Here is a 22680-nt window from a genome sequence, read left to right on the forward strand (position 1 = left end):
AGTAATCTGATTTCCTCTTTCTCCGGAGGCTAATGTTACCGTGAATAGCAGTCTGTCAGAGTCTTGGGTAAGTTTGTTTGATCCCGAGGCTGGGCCTCTCTGGAGGAGCCCCTCTCCCCGCCCCTTCACCCTCTCACCAGCCCTCTCCAGCCTAGCCAACTATCAATCTGCCTTACAGTTTCTATCCATCCTAACGCCATCCCACCGTAAAAGTTTTTTTTAACTTTCCCCTCGTTCGCCTCCACTGCCTGTGTTATGAGGTTGTCTGCCAAAACTTGACACAGGAGCCATTCCTTTCCCCTTCTCTCAGTCGAGTTTTTTTTTCATTGTCTTGATCTCAGCATCAGCACCCTCGCTGGGGAATTCAAACAATTCCTCCCAAGATGAAATACTCGTCCAGATCCTCGCACACTCAATGCTCAAAATAGTTTAAGAACGTTTTAACGTATTTTCTTTGCCAAGTGTTTAATTTATTTTATCCATCTCATACATCCTGCTGAATTTATATTCCAACCCACTGCTTGCTCTTGGATCCTAACCGAAAGTGCCAGAAGTTGCAAGTTGAAGATTAAAAGCAACATTTTTGAATGTCGATGAACGTGTGTGTATGTATGTGTGTGTGTGTGTGTGGGGGGGGGGGGGTCCCGATCGTCAGTTCTATCTGGTATTACTGATTCAAACCATTCCACTCGAGATTGATTCACACTTTGACACTGCTCCTGAATCTCAGAATCCACTCTCATCCCAGCCTCATTCACTTCAGCGAGAGAAAAAAAACATTCAACCCTTTCTTTTAACTTCACAAAGTGTCAAGATTTCACATCGGTACCACATCTCAAGGAAATTAATAATTCTCACAGATGACTTCCCCTTTGTATTTAAAGCTCCGCAAACGTTTTAAATATAAAGCTAAATTATCTCAACAGTTATCTTCTCACTCTGAGTTTCTAATTGAAAAAGTTTTTCCCCAAAACTAACCATGCTTTTACTTTATATGAATTCTCCGATACATGCAAAACTGTCGTTTTTTTAGAATTAAAAAATACTTACTGCGTATTCTGGGTTCACATTTGACAACAGATAATAGAATGGCTTGCGTTGCTGCAAGCAGCACTAATGTTCGGGAGTCCACAAACCTGAACATATCTAAATATTAGACATGCAGAGTTGTTATGTGGATGGAGAGGAGAGGAGTCCCACGATTACCGAGCCGTCATAAAGTCAATCTTGAACGGGTGAAAAAGGGTATCCAGTACCGGGCCCCAGCAGAAACTCAGCGCTCTCTGCTCTGGGCCGGGTACCGCAGTTTTAAGTGCACTCACTCTTCAATGACTGCGTATATCCCCACTGTTTGTGAATTCGATCCACCCCTTGCCCCCCAGCCGTGCTGTAACCCGAGACTCTCCAATCCTTTGCTTGCTCTCCCCGTTCACCGAGGCCCCTCCTTCCAGCCGAACTAGCAGCCCCCTAAATAGTTTGTTTTACTAACTTACTAAAAAACCTTGGGTGAACTTTAGCATTTTGCTAAAAAGTATTTACAGTTAAGTCAATTATAACACATGCCTCTTTAAACAAAATGTTCATTTTGAATCAGTCTAGGAGAAACAGTCGTTTTGTTGTATATCTCGTGCAGTTTTATGAAGGCTTTTCGAGAGTGGATTGCAGGAACTTGTGTTTCGAAGCTTAAGAGTTCCTTAGTCTCTCCGATTTCTACCTATTCCGGGGTGAGATAAGGCTAAAGTATAGTCACAAACTCAAGGCTTTTTAAGAAATAGAGACGATTTACAATCGCAAACTTTGACCGATTCTGATCAAAGATTTGCGTCAGTAAGGAAGTTTCTCGTATGCATTCTCTTTTCCCGTTTCAGTTCTCGGGGTTTCAGGAAGCTTCACCTTCAGAACTTTTTTTTTGCAACATTGCAGCGCAAGCTCAGACTAGAACAGGCATCTATTGCTGTGAAAAACGTTACTTTGTGTTTGTAAATTCCGTTCGAATCTGAAGTTACGGTACTTTAGAAGACCGGCCGGGATCTAAAGATAACGTTTATTTATTTTTTTTCTAGATGGGGGACATGTAGATAACATAGCGCCTTTCTAGCTAACATCGGTTACTTTGAATCTAGTCTTTTTAAAGCGTCGCATACCTGTTTAATAATCGACTCTTCACTAATCCACTATTTTGAATAGGAGAAATGTGAGTAATTGTAGAGCACAGTTCATTCTTGCAGTTTATTACTTGGAAAGAATCACGATGTATTTGATACTTTATTCACCTGTCGCAACTTTGAGTTTCAAATACAGGGGGATGAATGTATGAAGTGCATTCAACGATAGGGTTCTGGCACACGCGGAGACCCCGATTTTAAAATGATCCCATCGCTTTTAGTTGCTCCTGTGCGGTCTGAAGTGCTGCCGGTTGGACGTAGGAGCCCCGATACAAGGTACAGAGCTGGGCTAATTAATTGGCCAATGTTAACGAACACATATTAAGTCAGATATCGTTGATGGTGGGAGCACAGTAAACGTTAAATTTCCTACAGTGACGGAAATATTGGGGCAGCGGTGTGCATGAATTTACGCTGGGGTTTAGTTGCGGATGTCTTCAATCCAGACATCAATGTCCGCTTTTCTTTGTTTCGTGTCCGCGTCACATTGTAAGTGTTGTTCCCAAGATCCTACCCCTCCCCCCCCCACAATTTGCGCCTGTTCTCCAATCTCAGCCGAATAGACCTTCTCCAACTAACTTTAGCTTTTGTCTGTCGCCACACTTGACAATCTTATAATGAAACTGTTTGTTTTTAACGCATTTTTAGATGAAAATCAACGGACTGTAACATTTGGAAACGATTTTTTTTGCTGCCGGAACCCTCCCCCAGTCAACTTCTTCCTGTGGATTTTCTTGGCGGGGGGGCTGTTGGATGGCTGCTTCCATGAAGAACGGCTACTTGATGAATGAACGTTACAGCAAGTCTGACCAATGGGAATAAAAAGAACGAAACCATACCCTAAGATGATTGGTCCAGGTGTTAAAGAGGGCGGGGAGCCGTTGTCACGTGGTGCAGGTTCCACAATGGACTAGCCAGCCAGCGGAAAGGATAAAGAGAAAGCTAGCTACCCATTCTGTGGAGGGTGGCATGTCTGTAGGATATAGCAGGTTGGATAAACGGGCAAGTCAAATTTTCAGAACAGAAGACTGAAGATAAATCTGAAACACAAGGGCATATGGGGTATATTTTTTTCCAGACAAGCCAAGAAATTTGCTGTCTAAAAGGGGACACGAGAGTGCAGATGCTGGAATCTGGAGCAAACACAAACTACAGGAGAAACTCAGTGGGCTCGGCAGCATCTGTGGAGGCAAAGGGATGGTGTTACCTGATACACTGAGTTCCTCCAGCAGTTTGAAACTTACTGTCTGTTCTTCTTTTTAGACAGAGCCACAGGATCAGGGATGATTTGCTTCCCCTCTGGCTCTGTGGGTTCTGAGGTGGATAAAGAGGCCCATGTGGTAACCACAGATCCTTCCACAGACGGAGCAGGAGGTGGATAAAGGACAGGGTAGGTTTGCATGGACTTGACGTTCTCAATCTAACCAAATCTGCCTCCACATTGAATGGGCTTGGGGTTCCCAGGAGTCAGTGAAGATGTTGCATTTCTTTTTCTATGTCCCCCTGATAATTTCCTCCCATGACAGAGTTTAGAATAGAGTATCTGTTTCAGCAACAACAAACTGTCGGAAGAACCTGGCAGGTCAAGCATCAACTGTGGAGGGAAATGGACAGTCAACATTTTTGGTTGAGATCCTTCATCCGGACAGATGTCGATTGTCCATTTCCCCTCACACATGCTGCCTGGTCTGCTGAGTTTCTTCAGCAATTTGCTGCTTCCTGTTCCAGCATCTGTGGGCGCTTGTGTCAGTTTCAGGAGTCTGATGGCATGCAGGAGAAGAATGTGACCAACTCAATGTAGTGGGCTGATGGTAATTAGGACCACAGTCTGGGGATGTTAGCCTATGAGAGGGCACTGAGGCTGATTTGCTTATCCTTCCAGTGTATTCAAAGGGTTTTGTGGAGACTGTGTTGTTGGTAGTTTTCCAGGGCTTTGAGATGCCTGCTTTAGGTAATCCTGGTCTCAGAAAAGCAGGGATCACTGTGAGTTCTGTTTCAGGTCTTGATCTTGAAATACCCTTTTATTCAAAGATTGTGCTGACACATTAGACGAAAGTGTGTATTTCCATAAAATTATGGGTTCAATGCTGTGATTTCCTGAGTTGAACTCTGCTGACCACTGAGAATTCTGGGAGGCAGAATTATTTTTAGAATGGCAAGCCAGCTGATTCTGGCCTTGCACAGATCCCATTGAGTGATGTACTCGGATTTGGACAGAGTCTGGCCTTTTAGGAGTGAAGTTAAAACAGATTTCTGCCAGGCAAGGGTTGAAGAAGTTTGAATTTCTCTTCCACAGATTGATCCAAAGTAAATTATTAATCTTAAGCCTGAAATTGATAGATTTTCATTAACCAGAAGTATTAAGAGATATGGGATAAAAAGCAGGCACATAGGAAGAAGTTCCAGATTTGCTATAATCACAGTCAATGGTTAATTAACTTTGAGGAGCTACTTATGTTCATATTACAGAATAGAGTTTTAAAAGTCAATATGGGAGTAAATGGGAGGAAGTAAAAGCCAGGCAAATTCAAGTAAACTCTGAAACAACTTGTAAATAAGTATACATTTGAGATAGAAAAGTTTATTAAAAGCCCAAAAAGGAAGCTTCATGCAGAGGTAGGGGATAATGGGTAATGGTTAAAATATTAAATAAGTACATCTTTTTGCACAAAAGAATAACTTGAATTTTACACTGAATGAGAAGGAATTTATTGACAGGATAGGGAAAAATAGATTATTTAGAAAAAAGGTTTGCATTGCTGATAGTTGATGGTCAACTGGTCCAGATGGATTGCATGCCATGTTGGTGATAGGTACAAGATAGAAATAGCAGAGGCATTGAGTATTGAAATGTTGTGACCACTGTATACTGGACTGAAGTCAGAAAACTGGAACATTGCTAATATTGCAGCATTACTCAGGATAGAGAAGAGGATAAACTAGTAATGTGCTGGCGTGAAGGCCCAGGACTGGTGATGGAGAAGTTAGAAATTATATGAAACTCATTAGGGTCAAATAAAGCAAACATGAATTTGTTAAAGGCAGATATTTCTTGACTAACTTTACTAACCCAACAGAAAACACTACAAGATAGTACAGTAAATATACAGTATACTATATATGTGGACTTTTAGAAGGCAATGGGCTAGTTGTCACACAGGAAGCTAATTTAGACACTGGAAGCTCAGAACTAAGTGGTGTTATGGTATAGAATTAATTTAGTGACAAGAAGTAAAGCGGTAGGTTGATAGTTTTCACACTGGCAGGTGATCTGTTTCCCAGAGCCAGTTTTGGATCCATTGTAAACAGAAAATAATCTGCAGATGCTGGGATCAAAGCAACACTCACAACATGCTGGAGGAACTCAGCAGGTCGGGCAGCATCAGTGGAGTCCTGACGAAAGGTTCCGGCCCAAAACGTCAACTCATCGTTTCCACTGATGCTGCCCGACCTGCTGAGTTCCTCCAGCGTGTTGTGAGTGTTGCTTTGGGTCCACTGCAGTTCTCAATTTTGAAAATGAAGTTTCATAGAGTATGGATATGCACTATAAAGTTTACATGTGACACAAAACTTGATATAGGACTGCATTGTGATGTGAGTGATTCTTGGCTCCTCAAATGTAAAGAAGCATGGCAGATGAAGTTCAATGCAAAGAAAAGTATAGTGAGGCAATTTTGGAGGATTAATATGGAAACATTGAATAGTATTAATAAAAAAGAAATTGAAAAAGACAAATGTAGATAAGCAGCACATTAAACGCATACCAACCTTTGTGCAACTAACTGCACTGAAATATTATGTTGGACTTTTTCTTCATCTTCTATCAAATCTGGCTTCACTTCATGTAATGGGGGATCTTATTTTAGAATTTTGCTCTCCTTAAGAGGTTTCAATAAAAGAAAAGGCTATTAGGAAAGATTTTATCATATAGCCATCTTTGCTGGACAAGAGATTAGTTGTAGTCTCATTACATATATTATAATTGTTCAACAATTTTAAATCTACACTATATTCTGTCTTCTGCTTTTTTTTTACCTACCCCAATATAATAATGAATAGCATAATCTGTCTGGATGGCTCAGAAAACAAGCTTTTCACCATGGCTCTAGATGTATGACAATAAAAAATAAAATGTTAATAGGCAAATGGGCTATTATTGTTCAAAATATTCATTAATGATTTGTTTTTGCTGTTCAAAACATCATTGATGATTTGTTGAGGGTATTAATGAAATATTTTAAAAGTTTGAAGATACTGTGAATATGCACATTGAGTTGGAGAAGGAGACCAAAAATGCTAGGTTGATTACTGCAGATAGATTCAGATAATGTGACAGATATTTTTTAACATGCATAAGTCCCACCTTGTACACTGATGTTAGGTAGCTTCTGGTGTATTTAATATAAAAACAGAAAATATTTGAAACACTGCATCAGGCAGCATCTGCAGAAAGGTCCGTCAATATGAAACATGAACTTTCTTTCCACAGATACTGCCCTACCTGATCTGTTGAATGTTTTCAGCATTTTCTGTTTTTATTTCAGATTACAGGTTTATTTGATTTGCAATAACTGGTACATTTAATGTTTGAGTATTCAATTAAAAGTTAGGAAGCAAAGAAGGACTAGAGGCAATAAGTAATAATGTTGATAAAGTGATAAGTGAAACATCGATTGTTTATATTCATTTTCATAGGTGCTGCCTGACCTGCTGAGTTCTTCCAGCATTTTGTATGTGTTGCTTTAGATTTCCAGCATCTGCATAAACTCTTGTGTTAATAAATGATAAAACCATTTAAGCTCCCCAAATATTGTGATAAAGTTCTTCTGAAGCCCATCATCCCTACTGGGGCATAGGCTGCCAACAGCAGCTCACCAGAGTCCTCCAAACTGGGCCAGTCCACCAATTTTTCTTGATATGTCCCTCTTCCCCCCAGGGACGAGGCCTCCAGGTCTTTTTTGGCATTTCTGTAGCACTGGGTTTATATGGGATGTGGTTGTCAGCCCTATGCCAAACCTATGCCACAAACTCCATTGTGGAGTCGATGAAGTTATTGGGACAGTAAATAGGATTTTGGCTAATATCAAGAAAAGTAATCTGAATAAACTGAAACATGTAGGACTTTTAATTTTCAGAGAAAGTCTTTGGTTGTTATTAATATTTATATTAGAATAAAGGAAGCATTTTTATAGGAAATATGATTGAGCTGATTGAAATAATGAAGGTACGAGACTTTGACCAGTTAGATTATTGGAGACAGGTAGTTTAGGGATAAACAAAAGGGGCATACTTTGGCAAGGAGTTATGATATTGAGTCCACAATGGTAATGCAACTGAATGTCAAAGGTAGGTGGTGAGATTGTCCTTTATTGGTTACTGCCACCTATCTGCCCATGCTTGAATGTTATCTTGATTCACCTACATGTGAGCATGGATTTCTTCATTTGTTAAAGAGTTGTGAATGGAAATGAACATTCTACAACCATTATCAAGCATCCCTTATAATGGAATAAAAATAATTGATGAAGTAGCTGAAGATGTGGATCATTGGATACTGCCCTGAAAATGTCCTGCAATAATGTTCATTGACCAGGATAAATGACCTCCAACAACACCACCATTGTTCTTTGTGTAAGGAATGACCCTAATCATTGGAGTATTTTTTCTTTGATGTCCATTGAGCAAAGGCTCCTTGACGTCACAATTGGTCAACTTCCATCTTGATAAGAAGCTGGTACCACCCAATTGTCTTCCATGCCTATTTCACCTGAATTTGCACACTCTGTGTGATTGGTTCCTTGGTTCATTCTCCAAAGTGTCACTGGTGTGTGATTTGTTAGAATCCTAGGTTACAGCAAAGGAAGTGGCTATTTGGTTCAATATGTCCACACCAGCTTTCTCTCAGAGCCTCTTACCCTTCCACCCTGCAGCCTTTTCTCCATAACCTTGCAAAATTGTTCTCACCAATTTACATATTTTATCATCTTTTCTCTTGGTCTTCTTTTCAAAGAAAGCACTACCAACTACTCTGATCTATCATTGTAATTGTAGCCCCTCATCTCAGAATTGAATTGAACTGACTTTATTTCTTACATCCTTCACATACACAAGGGGTAAAAATCTTTATGTTTTGTCTACGTCTAAATGTGCAATGTGCAATTTATAGTAATTTGTTAATAAATAGTATGTACAACAGGACAGTTGGTATAACATAGAAATACAATCGTGTCAGCATGAGTTAATCAGTCTGATGGCCTGGTGGAAAAAGCTGTCCAGGAGCCTGTTGGTCCTGGATTTTATGCTGTGGTACCGTTTCCCAGATGGTAGCAACTGGAACAGTTTGTTGTTGGGGTGACTTGGGTCTCCAGTGATCCTTAGGGCCCTTTTCACACACCTGTCTCTGTAAATGTCTTGAATAGTGGGAAGTTCACATCTACAGATCTTTTCTCGTAAATCTTTTCTAGATCTTCCCTCACACCCTCTCATCCTTCCTATAATGTGATCACTAGGATTGAATACAATATTTTAGTTGAGACCAGACCAGTGATTCTGATTTCTATGCTTTGACATCACCAGACAGTGGAGGCATGCAAAGCTCTTTGGCAATTGGCCTAACCGATCCACTATCCCCTTTACCGTCAGGCCAGACTACCCGAAGGTGCTGGGATTCTGGTTTGGAGATACCACAAGAATTGTCTGGAGTGGATTGGGAAGGTAAAACAGAAATTGGGACGGTGGAGTGGATGCTTCTTCTCAATAACTGTGAAAAACTTGGTCATCAGGTATGAGATGCTCTCAGGGCTGTTGTACTCAGCAATACTGTATTTTTTAAAATTTCGAGATACAGCATGGAATAGACCCTTCTGGCCCATCGAGCTGTGCTGCCCAGCATCCCACCAATTTAACTCTAGCCTAATCACAGAGCAATTTACAACGACCAATTAACCTACTAACCTATCCGTCTTTAGACTGTGGGAGGAAACCGGAGCATCCGAAGTAAACCCATGCTTTACAGGGGGAGAACGTAAAAACTCCTTACTGAGAATGTTGGGATTCAAATCCTAGCTCTGACACCGCCCCCCCTCCCCGCAGCTGCTTCAGTGGTGCCCTAGTATCATATACTTGCTGCACTTTTCCCACTCCCCCAACTTGGAAATCACCCCAGCTGTCTTCAGTTCATCTGGGGATCCAAGATCAAGTAAGTCGGATGGGTCACAATGCATAAGTCCCTGGAAAAGCATATCCAGTGTTGCCCTCACCCTGCTGACCACCTTCCTGTGTGGCTGCATTAAAGCTGTGTATAGAACCTAAGTATGTGGGCACCAAGTACCACTATGTGCCGAGGTTGTACCTGTGCCTGGTGTTGAGGAGGATGTGACTGACCACCATGCCATGCTACGTTCCAGTCAGCTGGATGGTGCTGCACTACCTGTCCTTTATTGAAGCTTTCTTTGACCACAAGTCCATCAGGCAGTGGTTAGCATGGGACATCCTGCAGGACCTCAGTGGAGTGTTATTCTGAGCAAGCTGTCCAGACCATTTGGCAGAATGACTCATTGCCACATCTCCCCAACAGGCACCAAGACCCTGCTTGGCTGGCAGTGAGAGGAGCCCTCCCAGTCAGATCCTTCCCGGATGCCCTGAGTGAGATGACTGTAGTGGGGAAGAATGGATGTCCACCTCCTTGTAGACTGTGGGTTTGCAAAAAGGGAATGGGGAAAGGTGCAGGTTCCTGTGGTGATGATTCACCTTGAGCAGCTGATTGACAGAGGACTCTGATCCAGGAGCTGTTCCTGGGCCACACACACACACAGATGGTCATCAAGCGCTACTGGAAGACCATCAACTCAGTGAAAGAACGCTGCCGAGGCTGCAGGACTACGAGCTGAGGGACACGATGAAGCATGGTGTCGCCACCACAAGGGGAAGGACCATAGTATAGGTTACCCCAGGGGGCCACATGAGCGGCAGCAATCCTATTGGTTTTAAGAAATGTAGTCAAACACTACATGCATTGTTTATGAATGTTAGAAAGAAAAGTTTATTCTTGTACATTTTCAAAATTCTGAATAAGGTTTATTTTGATTTTTTAAAAAAGTGGAGCGCACAAGTCAAACACTCCCTTACATAGAATTGTTGTTGTCTTCTGCTTGGATCCACTGTTAGTTTGCAGTTTGATCAGCACCTATGACTAGTTTGAGTTGGCATCAGGGGCCAGAGTCAACTGCAGGAAAGGCAGGGCCTCGTTCTTTGATAATTGGCCCAACCAATTGAATGTACTCTTGACCCTTCAGGTCGAACTACCTGAAGATGCTGGGGATCTAGTTTGGAGGAACTGAGGCATGTAACCTGAACTGTTTGCAGCAGATTGAGAAGGACAAACAAAAATGTGTTGATGGTATGGCACTGGGAAGAACTTGGTCATTCAGTGCGATGTGCTCTCATGGCTGCTGTACTTGGCAAAGGTGTGGCTTGTTCCTCATTCCTCTGCCTCAGTAAACACCTGGGATATCTTCCCGTTTAACTGGCAGTCCAAGTTGGAGAGAATCCAACAGGTCACAATGCACATTCCCCAAGAATGGTGGCAAAAGTGTATCCAGCGTTGCCCTCAACCTGATGACCGCCTTCGTTTGTGGCCGTATCAGTTGGTGTTTTGACACAAAGTCTGTGCCCCTATCTACTGAGGTTCTCACTGTCCCTGGTGTTGTAGAAGATTGGCTTGGCCCCTTTACCACAAATGCCTCGGTCAGCTGAACATCACTGCACTACCTGTTCTTTGTCCAAGAGTTCTTCCAAATAAACGCCTTTAACCACAAGGCCATCGGGCAATGGTAAGAGTGGGATGTACTGCAGACACTGTGGGACAGGGATACTCTGGATTCTATAGGTTTGTTCTCTGAGTAAATGGTGAATTATGATGGTATTAAGTAGGAATCTGGGAGCATAAATTGGTAACAGATGTACCCAGGGAAATGTGCAATGGATATGTGGAGGTTGTTTAGGGAGTCCTTGCATGAAGCTATGGATAGGCCCACTAAGGCAGGGAAATGATGGTAGGGTGAAGGACCATGATTGACAAGAGATGTGGAACATCTAGCCAAGAGGAAGCATACTTAAGGTTTAGGAAGCAAGGATCGGACAGGGCTGTGAAGATTTATAAGGCAGCTAGGAAGGAGCTGAAGAAAGGACTTAGGAGAGCTAGAAGGGGACATGAGAAGAGCTTGGTGAGTAGGATTAAGGGGAACCCCAAGGCATTCTAGACGTATGTGAAGAACTGGAGGATGACCTGAATGAGGGTAGGACTGAACAGGGATAAAAGAGGAAATTTGCCTAGAGTCAGAGGAGTTAGGTGAGGTCCTTAATGAATAATTTGCTTCAGGTTTCACCAGTGAGAAGGACCTTGACGTTTGTGAGGACAGCGTAAAACAGGCTGATGTGCTGGAACATGTTGATGTTAAGATAAGGGATGTGCTGGAACTTTTGAAAATCATTAGGATAGATAAAGGCCCCATGGCTGAACAAGCTATGCCTGAGGTTACTACAGGAAACAAGGGAAGAGATTGTTGTGCCTTAGTCAATGACCTTTGCATTTTCATTGAACACAGGAATAGTACCAGAAGATTGGAGGGTAGCAAATGACATTCCTTTGTTTAAGAATGGTAATAGGGATAATCCTGGGAATTATAAACTAGTGAGTCTTACTTCAGTGGTGGGAAAGCTATGAGAGAGGATTCTTGAAGACAGGATTGACAAGCATTTGGATTAGGCTGATAAAAGTTAAATCAGCATGGGTTTGTGAGGAGCAGGTCATGCCATATGAGCCTGATTAAATTCTTTAAGGAAGTGGCAAAACAAATTGATGAGGCTAGATCAGTGGATGATGTATATATGGATTTTAGTAATGTCAAGGTTCCCCATGGTAGGGATAATGACAGGATTCTTAGCAGTGTGGATGATCAGAGGGATCTTGGGGTTCATATCCACTGTTCTCTCAGATTGCTATGCAGATTTATAGGGTGTTTAAGAAGGAGTATGGTATGTTGGCCTTCATTAGTTTGGGGATTGAGTTCGAGAGCTATGAAGTAATGTTGCAGCTCCAGTTAGACCACAGTTGGAATATTGTGTTCCTTTCCGGTCAGCTCACTTACTGGAGGAATGTGGAAGCATTAGCAAGGGTGCGGAGGAGATTTACCAAGATACTGCTTGGATTAGAGAGCAGAAAAAGGTTGAGTGAGCTAGGGCTTTGCTCTTTGGAATGAAAGAGGATGAGAGGTGACTTGATAGAGGTGTATGATAAGAGGCATTGAACAAGTGGACAGCCAGCACCTTTTACCCAGGCAAATACGAGAGGGCATAATTTTACGGTGATTGGAGGGAAGTATAGGGGAGTGTCAGAGGTAGCTTTTTCTTTTGCACAGTGAGTAGTGGAACACCCTACCAGGGATGGTGGTAGAGGCAGATCCAACAGAGATATTTAAGAGACTCTTATATAGGCACAATGATAAAAGAAAAATAGAGGGCTATGCAAAGGTGAAGCGTTAGATTGATTTTGGAGTTCCTTAAAGGTCAGCACAAGATTGTGGGCTGAAGGGAGTGTACTATGCTGCACTGTTCTGTGCTCCATGTTCATATGGGAGAATGACTCATTACCAGATCTGATCAACAAGCACCAAGATCTCACGCCCTCCCAGTCAGAGCTTTCTTCTACAGACATATACCCCAAAAGTATGCTGCCCTTGGGATGATTGCAGTGGGGAAAAGATGGTCACCCATCTTTTTGCGGAATGTGGATTTACAAAGAGGGTGTGGAGATGAATGCAAGGGTCCATTTATCAGTTCATCCCATAGCTCTCTGATCTGTGGGTTGTTCCCAGGACACAACGAAGACAGGCATCAAGTGCTGCTGGTTTGTCATCATCTCAGTGAAGGACACCCTTTGGTCTGCCAAAAAACCTGTTGGTCTTCCAGCACAGCAAGATGCCTGTAAGAGGGTGCTGCTAACTGGCTCAGTTCAGGCTGGAGGAGTACATGCTGAGGGATGCGCTGAAACACAGAGCAACCAATGCTTAGGCTCTCAGGGAAAGGACCATGGTGTCGGCTCCTTCTGCTACAGCACATGGAGGGTCAGAGTTGAGTGGGGAAGCCCCTCAAATAATCAAATAATCTCAGGGAGCCACGGGAGCGGCAATGGTGCTATGTTTGTTTCGTTTACTACTAAATTTGTAGAATTCCTATGCTATGGCTTTTTAGAGCAGCTTGTGGTTGAGCCCACTAGGGGATTAGCTATTCAGGATTGGGTGTTGTGTAATGAATCAGATTTGATTAGGGAGTTTAAGGCAAAGGAACTTTGAAGGTATGAGACGTGAATTAGCTAAAATAGACTGGCAAATGACACTTAAAGGATTGACGGTGGATATGCAATGGCAAGCATTTATAGGTTGCATGGATGAACTACAACAATTGTTCATCCCAGTTTGGCAAAAGAATAAATCAAGGAAGGTAGTGCACCCATGGCTGACAAGAGAAATTAGGGATAGTATCAATTCCAAAGAAGTAGCATACAAATTAGCCAGAGAAAGTGGCTCACCTGAGGACTGGGAGAAATTCAGAGTTCAGCAGAGGAGGACAAAGGGCTTAATTAGGAAGGGGAAAAAAGATTATGAGAGAAAACTGGCAGAGAACATAAAAACGGACTGTAAAAGCTTTTATAGATATGTAAAAAGGAAAAAACTGGTAAAGACAAATGTAGGTCCCCTACAGACAGAAACAGGTGAATTGATTATGGGGAGCAAGGACATGGCAGACCAATTGAATAATTACTTTGGTTCTGTCTTCACTAAGGAGGACATAAATAATCTTCCAGAAATAGTAAGGGACAGAGGGTCCAGTGAGATGGAGGAACTGAGTGAAATACATGTTAGTAGGGAAGTGGTGTTAGGTAAATTGAAGGGATTGAAGGCAGATAAATCCCCAGGGCCAGATGGTGTGCATCCTAGAGTGCTTAAGGAAGTAGCCCAAGAAATAGTGGATGCATTAGTGATAATTTTTCAAAACTCGTTAGATTCTGGACTAGTTCCTGAGGATTGGAGGGTGGCTAATGTAACCCCACTTTTTAAAAAAGGAGGGAGAGAGAAACCGGGGAATTATAGACCGGTTAGCCTAACGTCGGTGGTGGGGAAACTGCTGGAGTCAGTTATCAAGGATGTGATAACAGCACATTTGGAAAGCGGTGAAATCATCGGACAAAGTCAGCATGGATTTGTGAAAGGAAAATCATGTCTGACGAATCTCATAGAATTTTTTGAGGATGTAACTAGTAGAGTGGATAGGGGAGAACCAGTGGATGTGGTATATTTGGATTTTCAAAAGGCTTTTGACAAGGTCCCACACAGGAGATTAGTGTGCAAACTTAAAGCACACGGTATTGGGGGTAAGGTATTGGTGTGGGTGGAGAATTGGTTAGCAGACAGGAAGCAAAGAGTGGGAATAAACGGGACCTTTTCAGAATGGCAGGCGGTGACTAGTGGGGTACCACAAGGCTCAGTGCTGGGACCCCAGTTGTTTACAATATATATTAATGACTTGGATGAGGGAATTAAATGCAGCATCTCCAAGTTTGCGGATGACACGAAGCTGGGCAGCAGTGTTAGCAGTGAGGAGGATGCTAAGAGGATGCAGAGTGACTTGGATAGGTTGGGTGAGTGGGCAAACTCATGGCAGATGCAATTTAATGTGGATAAATGTGAAGTTATCCACTTTGGTGGCAAAAATAGGAAAACAGATTATTATCTGAATGGTGGCCGATTAGGAAAAGGGGAGGTGCAACGAGACCTGGGTGTCATTATACACCAGTCATTGAAAGTGGGCATGCAGGTACAGCAGGCGGTGAAAAAGGTGAATGGTATGCTGGCATTTATAGCGAGAGGATTCGAGTACAGGAGCAGGGAGGTACTACTGCAGTTGTACAAGGCCTTGGTGAGACCACACTTGGAGTATTGTGTGCAGTTTTGGTCCCCTAATCTGAGGAAAGACATCTTTGCCATAGAGGGAGTACAAAGAAGGTTCACCAGATTGATTCCTGGGATGGCAGGACTTTCACATGAAGAAAGACTGGATGAACTGGGCTTGTACTCGTTGGAATTTAGAAGATTGATGGGGGATCTGATTGAAACGTATAAGATCCTAAAGGGATTGGACAGGCTAGATGCAGGAAGATTGTTCCCGATGTTGGGGAAGTCCAGAACGAGGGGTCACAGTTTGAGGATAGAGGGGAAGCCTTTTAGGACCGAGATTAGGAAAAACTTCTTCACACAGAGAGTGGTGAAACTGTGGAATTCTCTGCCACAGCAAACTGTTGAGGCCAGTTCATTGGCTATGTTTAAGAGGGAGTTAGATATGGCCCTTGTGGCTACAGGGGTCAGGGGGTATGGAGGGAAGGCTGGGGCGGGGTTCTGAGTTGGATGATCAGCCATGATCATAATAAATGGCGGTGCAGGCTCGAAGGGCCGAATGGCCTACTCCTGCACCTATTTTCTATGTTTCTATGAACCCCTAGGAGACAGTGATCATAATATGATATAGTTCGCCCCACAATTTGAGAGGGAGAAGCTTTAGTCAGATATATCAGCACTACTGAGGAGGAAAGGGAATTACAGGAGTATGAGAGAGGAGTTGATCAAACTTGATTGGAAGGGGACACTAGCAGGCATGACAGCAGAACAGCAGTGGCTGGAGTTTCTGGGAGCAATCTGGAAGGCGCAGGATAGATACATTCCAAAGATGAAGGATAATTCTAATGGCAGGCAAGTCAGCCAATAATAGCGAAGTGGACACCAAAAGTTTTTTTCAGATATATAAAGAGTTAAGTAGAATCAAGAGTAGATATTAGATGACTGGAAAACGATGTTGGAGAGGTAGTAATGAGGGACAAGGAAATGCTGGATGAAGTGAATAAGTATTTTGCATAAGTCTTCACTGCAGAAGACACTAGCAGTATGCCGGAAGTTGGAGAGTGTCAGGGGGCAGAAGTGAGTGCAATTGCTATTACCAGGGAGACAATGCTTAAGAAGCTGAAAGGTCTGAAGTTAGATGAGTTACCTGGACCAGATCACCTACACCCCAGGGTTCTGAAAGAGGTAGCTGAATAGATTGTTGAGGCATTAGTAATGGTCTTTCAAGAATCACTAGAATCAGGCATGATTCTGGAAGACTGAAAAATAGCAAATGTCACTCCACTCTTCAAGAAAGGAGTGAGGTAGAAGAAAGGAAAATATAGGCTATTTAGCTAAACCTGAGTGGCTGGGAGGATGTTGAAGTCGATTGTTAAGGTTGAGGTTTCAGGGTATTTGGAGGCACATGATAAAATGGGCCAAAGTCAGCATGGTTTTCTTAAGGGAAAATCTTGCCTGAAAAATCTGTTGGAATTATTTGAGGAATTAAGAAGAAGGATAGACAAAGTGGATGTTGTGTACCTGGATTTTCAGAAGGCCTTTGACAAGGTGCTGCACATGAGGCTGCTTAACAAGATAAGAGCCTGTGGTATTACAGGAAAGATTCTAACATGGGTAGAACTTTGGTTGATTGGCAGGAGGCAAAGAATGGGAATAAAGGGAGCCACTTCTGATTGGCTGCCTGTGACTAGTGGTGTTCCACAGGGGTCGGTACTGGGATCATGTATTCTTGCGGTATATAGTAATGATTTAGATGACAGAATTGATGGCTTTGTGACCAAGTCTGCGGACAGTGCAAAGATGAGTGGAGGGGCAGGTACTGTTGAGAAAACAGGGAGGTTGAAGAAGGACTTAGATAGATTAGAAGAATGGTCAAAGAAGTGGCGGGTGGAATACAGTGATGGGAAGTGTATGCACTCTGGTAGAAGGAATAAAAGTGTAGATTATTTTCTTACTGGGGAGAAAAGATGAGGAAGGCAAATGTGATGTTAGCACTCATTTCAAGAGGACTAGAATATAAAATCAAGGATGGCATTGTTGAGGCCTCAATTGGAGTACTGCGAACAGTTTTGGGTCCCTTATTTAAGAAAGGATGTGCTGACATTGGAGAGTGTTCAAGAGAGGTTCTTAAAAATAATTTCATGAGGGAAAGGGTTATCCTATGAAGAGCATTTGATGGCCCTGGGCTTGTACTTGCTGGAATTTAGAAGAATGGGTGGGTGGGGGGGGGTGGAATCTCAATGAATATTGGATGTTGAATGGCCCAGATAGAATGGATGTGGAGAAGAGAGAGTCTAGGGCCAGAGGGCACAACCTCAGAATAGAGGGACATCCATTTAGAATGGAGATGAGGGAGAATTTTTTTAGCCAAAGGGTGGTGAATCTGTGGAATTTGTTGCCACAGGCAGCTGTGGAGGTCAGGTCATTGGGTATACTTAAGGCAGAGGTTGATAAGTTCTTGATTAGTCAGTTAGTGAAAAGTTACGGGGAGAAGGCAGGAGAATGGGGTTGAGAGAGAAATCAATCAGCCATGATCAAATGGTGGACCAGACTTGATGGACCAAATAGCCTAATTCTGCTCCTATATCTTATGGTCTTATGGTTTACACTACTGAATGCACTAACCACAAACTGTAATGTTTTTGCACTGTTCCTTCCTGTGTATATATTTTTATCATGAATAAAGTCTATTTTTGAAATAAAAAAGTGCCTCTGTTGATTGAATCTAGGAACGTGTGTGCCTTATTAATTGCTTTTCAATATATCCTGCCACTATGTACATCTATAGCTCTAGGTTCCTCTGCTCCTGTACCAATTCTAGAAAAGAATATTTTATTGTATATTGCCTCTCCTCATTCTCCCTCCCAGATTGCACCACATAGCATTTCTCAGCATTAACCCTCACCTGCTGTGCCTCTGCCCATTTTACCCGTCTGTTTATATCTCACTGCAATTTAGCACTGACCTCTTTGCAGTTCACAAAACTGTCAAGGTTTGCATTATCTACAAATTTAGAAAATGTGTACTTCTCCATCTAAGTCATTAATATAGATCAAATTAGCAATGGTCCTGCCGTTGATTCCTGGGGAATGGCACAATTCAACTTACTACATTCTGCAAAAACAATCACATTACTTTGCCAACTTCATATCCATGGTATTACTGTCCATTTTACACCATGTTCTTCCACTTTGCTGATAAGCCTCTTATGTGGCATCACACACAAAATGGTGGAGGAACTCAGCAGGCGAGGCAGCAGCTATGGAAAAAAGGCACAGTTAACATTTTGGGCCAAAATCCATGCCACCTGGCCTGCTGAGTTCCTCCAGCATTTTGTGCATGTCCCTCGGACTTCCGGCATCTGCAGATTTTCTTTTGCTCTTATGTGGTACTTTATCAAAAGCCTCCTGGAATCAGGCGCAACAGTAGCATAGTGGCTAACATGACGCAATTACGGCTCGGGACGTCAGAGTTGGGAGCTAATTTCCAGCACTATCTATATGGAGTCTCTGTACATCCTCCCCACGAAATGTGAGGGTTTTCCCCGAGTGCTCTGGTTTCCTCCCACAGTTCAAAGATGTACCCGGTAAGTTAATTGGTCATTAGAAATTGTCCCATGATTAGGTTATGGTTAATTAGGGTTGTTGGGGTGGTGTGGTTTGAAAGGCCAGAAGGGCCTACTCTGCACTGTATTGCTAAATAAATAAACAAACAAACAAATAAGCCTCTATACCCACATCAACTACAAACAGCAATTCTTTGTTACTTCATCAAAAAATGTGGCTAAGTAAGTTAAACATGATTTCCCCTTGATAAATAAGTTGGCTTCCTAATTAATTAAATTTCTTCCTGGTGACTAGTAATCCTGTGCTGAACCAATGTTTCTAAAAGCTTTGCCACCACTGAGATTGAACTAGGTGGCCTGCAGTTTCTGCGCTTATCTTTACTTCCTTTTTTGAATTGGGAGTAATATTTGGAATGGTCCAGTTTTCTGGCACCGCCGCTCAGATCCAAAATGCATTGAGAGACTTTGGCCCGTGCTCTTGGGGTTTCTTCCCACACTTCCCTCAAAATACCTGCATGCATTCCCATCCAAGCATCTCCCTCCTCGTTAATGCATTGGAAGCGTCCCATTCCCTGGTGAAAGCAGATGCAAAATACACATTTTGTATCTTAAGAAGTCTCTTAGTATTTTGTTCTTAATAGGCTCCAGTTCTCCATGTGCTACTCTTCTCTCGTATACTATCATTAGCTCTCATATAAATTTCCACTTCAGCTCTGATTCTTTTGCAAGCAGCTAGGTTCTCACTGGTATTTACAATTTCATACTTGTCATACCCATTTAATTTTTAACTTTATCTTCTTCTGTTTCTCTTTCATCATCCAGAAAGCTCTGGGGTTGTTTGTTTTTTTGCCCTCACATCGAATGTGCCTCAACTGCACTTGGATCATCCTGCGAGAAAGCCCACTGTTCAGTTATAAGGATTTTTCCATATGAGACATGATTTCCCTTTTATAAACGCAAACATGAGGAATTCTGCAGATGCTGGAAATTCAAGCAACACACATCAAAGTTGCTGGTGAATGCAGCAGGCCAGGCCGCATCTCCAGGAAGAGGTACATTCGACGTTTCGGGTGCATCTCTAGGAAGAGGTACAGTCAAAAGAGGACCCGAAATGTCGACTGTACCTCTTCCTAGAGATGCTGCCTGGCCTGCTGCATTCACCAGCAACTTTGATGTGTGTTGCTTCCCTTTTATAAATCCAGGTTGCTTCTGCTCAATGATATTATCTTTTATGTATCTTGATATCACATCCTTTATATCAGATACCAGTATTTTCTCAACTGCTGATTTTAGGCTAATTGGACAGTAGTTCCCAGTTTCCTTCTCCCTCCTTTTCTTAAATAGTGGGGTTACTTTTGCTGCTTTCCAATCTGTGTAACTGTTCTAGGATCTATTGACTTTTGGAAGTTGATACTAATGGTCAGTACTTTTGAAACTCTGGGATGTTGACTATCAGGTCCATGACATCCATCAGGTTTCAGTCCCATTACCTCCCTCAGTGGTATTTCTTTACTAGCTTCTTTTATTTCCAAGCTTGCCCTCAGTTCTCCAGTATCTCTAGATTTTTTATGTCTTCCATGAAGATAGAAACAAAATATTTGTTTAATTCTTCCTCCGTTTCCTTATTTCCTACTATAAATTCTGCCTATACCTGTCTTGTGATTGTAAAAAATACCTTTAAAAAAGGCAATAACACTTTTGGTTGGATCCAGAGAGGCTTCTGCATCCAAGTGTGCCAGCATCTTACCAGAATGAGTGGCAGTTCTGTGGGTTTTCGCCGCTCATTTGATCTTTTGTTTTAGTTTTTCACAATATTCTCTGTAAACTTTAGAGACTGTTGTGTGTGAAAATCTCAGGAGATCAGCAGTTTCTGAGATACTCAAACCACCCCATCTGGCACCAATGATCATTCCATGGTCAAAGTCATTTAGATCACATTTCTTCCCTGTTCTGATGATTGGTATGAACAACTGAACCTCTTGAGCATGTATGCATGCTTTTATCCATTGAATTGCTGTCACCTGATTGGCTGATTAGATATTTGCATGATTGAGCAGGTGTACAGGTGTACCTAATAAAGTGGCCACTGAGTGTATGTGTGTCGCCTGTCTACTATCACAGCCTTAAGTGTAGATTCTCAGTTGATCACAGCCATTCTGTTCCCTCATACTTTGTTCGGATTGAAAACCCTGGTGTCAGATTAAACCACACCACATTTAATGCAATGTAAAAATTCTGTTATATTATGGTAATTTTCCCCAGCGGCTCCTTCACAACAAGTTTATTAGTTAACCCTACATAATAATGAATATTATTAAATAGTGTACTTGCTAACCAATTAAACATTTTGACTGCAATTCTACATGCACTCCAAAGGAAAACAGTATTTGTGTGTGTGTGTGTGTGTGTGTGTGTGTGTGTGTGTGAGAGAGACAGAGAGAGAGAGACCTTCTCACACTCAAACTATGTATTCTTTGTACAGCATACTTGCAAAGAGTAAATTAAGTTTATTTTATGTCCTTTGGTGAAGTTGTAATACTAAAGTGGTGTGTGTGGGTGTTTGTTGATCATTATGAGTTTATTTTTATTTTCTTGGTCATTGAATGGTGGTTGGAAATATAAAATTAACTATACAAATGTGAAATACATTTACCTTTTTTGTTTAAAATATTTCCTACTAATATTAGAACACGTGGCCTAAAGTGGTTTCACACATGCTACTGAAGTGGTTAAAGTAAGAGCTTAGGATAATGACAAACAGGAAAAATTCTACTGATACATCTGGCCGTCTAACACAAATACAATGTCTTGTACATATATTTCCTACCTTATATATAGCCATATAAAATATTGAGAGGTGGAAAAATAAATACAACCCAGGTTCATCAGAGAAATCCTTCAGGTAGCCTGATTATAGCATCTATCTTTTACAGAATTTAATGTCCTCTGAGCAGGTCCAACCCTTGTTTAAAATCAATGTTATTGCATGAGACTACAGCCTATGTCAACATGCATAATAATCGTATTTTTCCCTTGAAGACAATGGAATCAAATATGTGGAGGTGAATACAACTGGTGGAAGGAGTTTGTTTTCAAGGCGCTGTGTTCCAGGGCCAGAAACATGGTCGGCTGGTGAAGGACATCTCCAGTCCAGGAATCCTTATAAGCAGGAGGCAAGAAGCCCAGAGTTCAGGGCCAATACTGAAGGTTAGAGCCCGAAAGTCGATCAGTGGTCTAGAAGTTGAAGCCTGATGGCTGAAACCTGGAGTTGAAGGACTGCCTGTGTGAGCGGGTGGGACGGAGGAACGGGGCTTGTTTGGCTGTTTTTTTTTGTTGCCTCTTGTGTTCTGTGTTGTTCTGCTGAGCATTGCGAGTGTGCTATGTTGACGCTGGAATGTGTGGTGATACTGTGTGTTACCCTCAGAACGTCCTTAGGTTGTTAACACAGACAATGTATTTCACTGTATGTTTCCATGTACCTGTGATGAATACATAAATAAATCTGAATCTGAATCAGTCACATTGAGCAGCGGTGGCCAAAGGCAATTTGCTCTCTGATATTTTCACTGAAGGGAAACCATGACCTATATCCTCCAGATATCACTTGTCTGAATTGCAGCCTTGAGGAGGCTACCCCTCTGGAGAGTTTAAGGACTTATATTCTCAGAGTTATGAAAAAACCTTCCCCCACTTTATAGTTCCTGATACCACACTGTATCTGACTATGAATGTAAGAACTGTTGGGCAGGAATATAGCTTATCTCACCCACAGCCAGAATGTTCCAAGGTCAGAACTTAGGCAAATCTGTCACAAATACATCCCCCTACCCCCTGCAGGCAATCCTTTCATGTGTCCTCTTCTACTTTGTGCACATCAGTCGCCGGTGCCAAGCACGGGCATGAAAAATAACTTTTCGGTACCAGGATAAATAGAACAGTGAGTGAAATATTTCCTCAGAGTCATCAATTTGAAACATTGTTAATTATTACAGCTCTGGGC

General features: G+C 42.1%; 1 protein-coding gene across 3 annotated transcripts in view; it reads right to left on the reverse strand.

The window, feature by feature from the left end:
- Positions 1–1329, reverse strand: part of LOC134340616 (collagen alpha-1(II) chain) — a 90085-nt gene extending 88756 nt beyond the window's left edge. For all 3 annotated transcript variants that reach the window (XM_063038063.1, XM_063038062.1, XM_063038061.1), the window contains exon 1: positions 1051–1329. In XM_063038063.1, the coding sequence (XP_062894133.1) occupies positions 1051–1144 (94 nt within the window). In that variant the 5' untranslated portion in view covers positions 1145–1329. The remainder of the gene's footprint in view (positions 1–1050) is intronic.
- Between the last annotated feature and the right edge of the window lie 21351 nt (positions 1330–22680).

The sequence above is a fragment of the Mobula hypostoma genome, chromosome X1 (assembly GCF_963921235.1).
Source record: "Mobula hypostoma chromosome X1, sMobHyp1.1, whole genome shotgun sequence".
Classification (NCBI taxonomy): Eukaryota; Metazoa; Chordata; class Chondrichthyes; order Myliobatiformes; family Myliobatidae; genus Mobula; species Mobula hypostoma.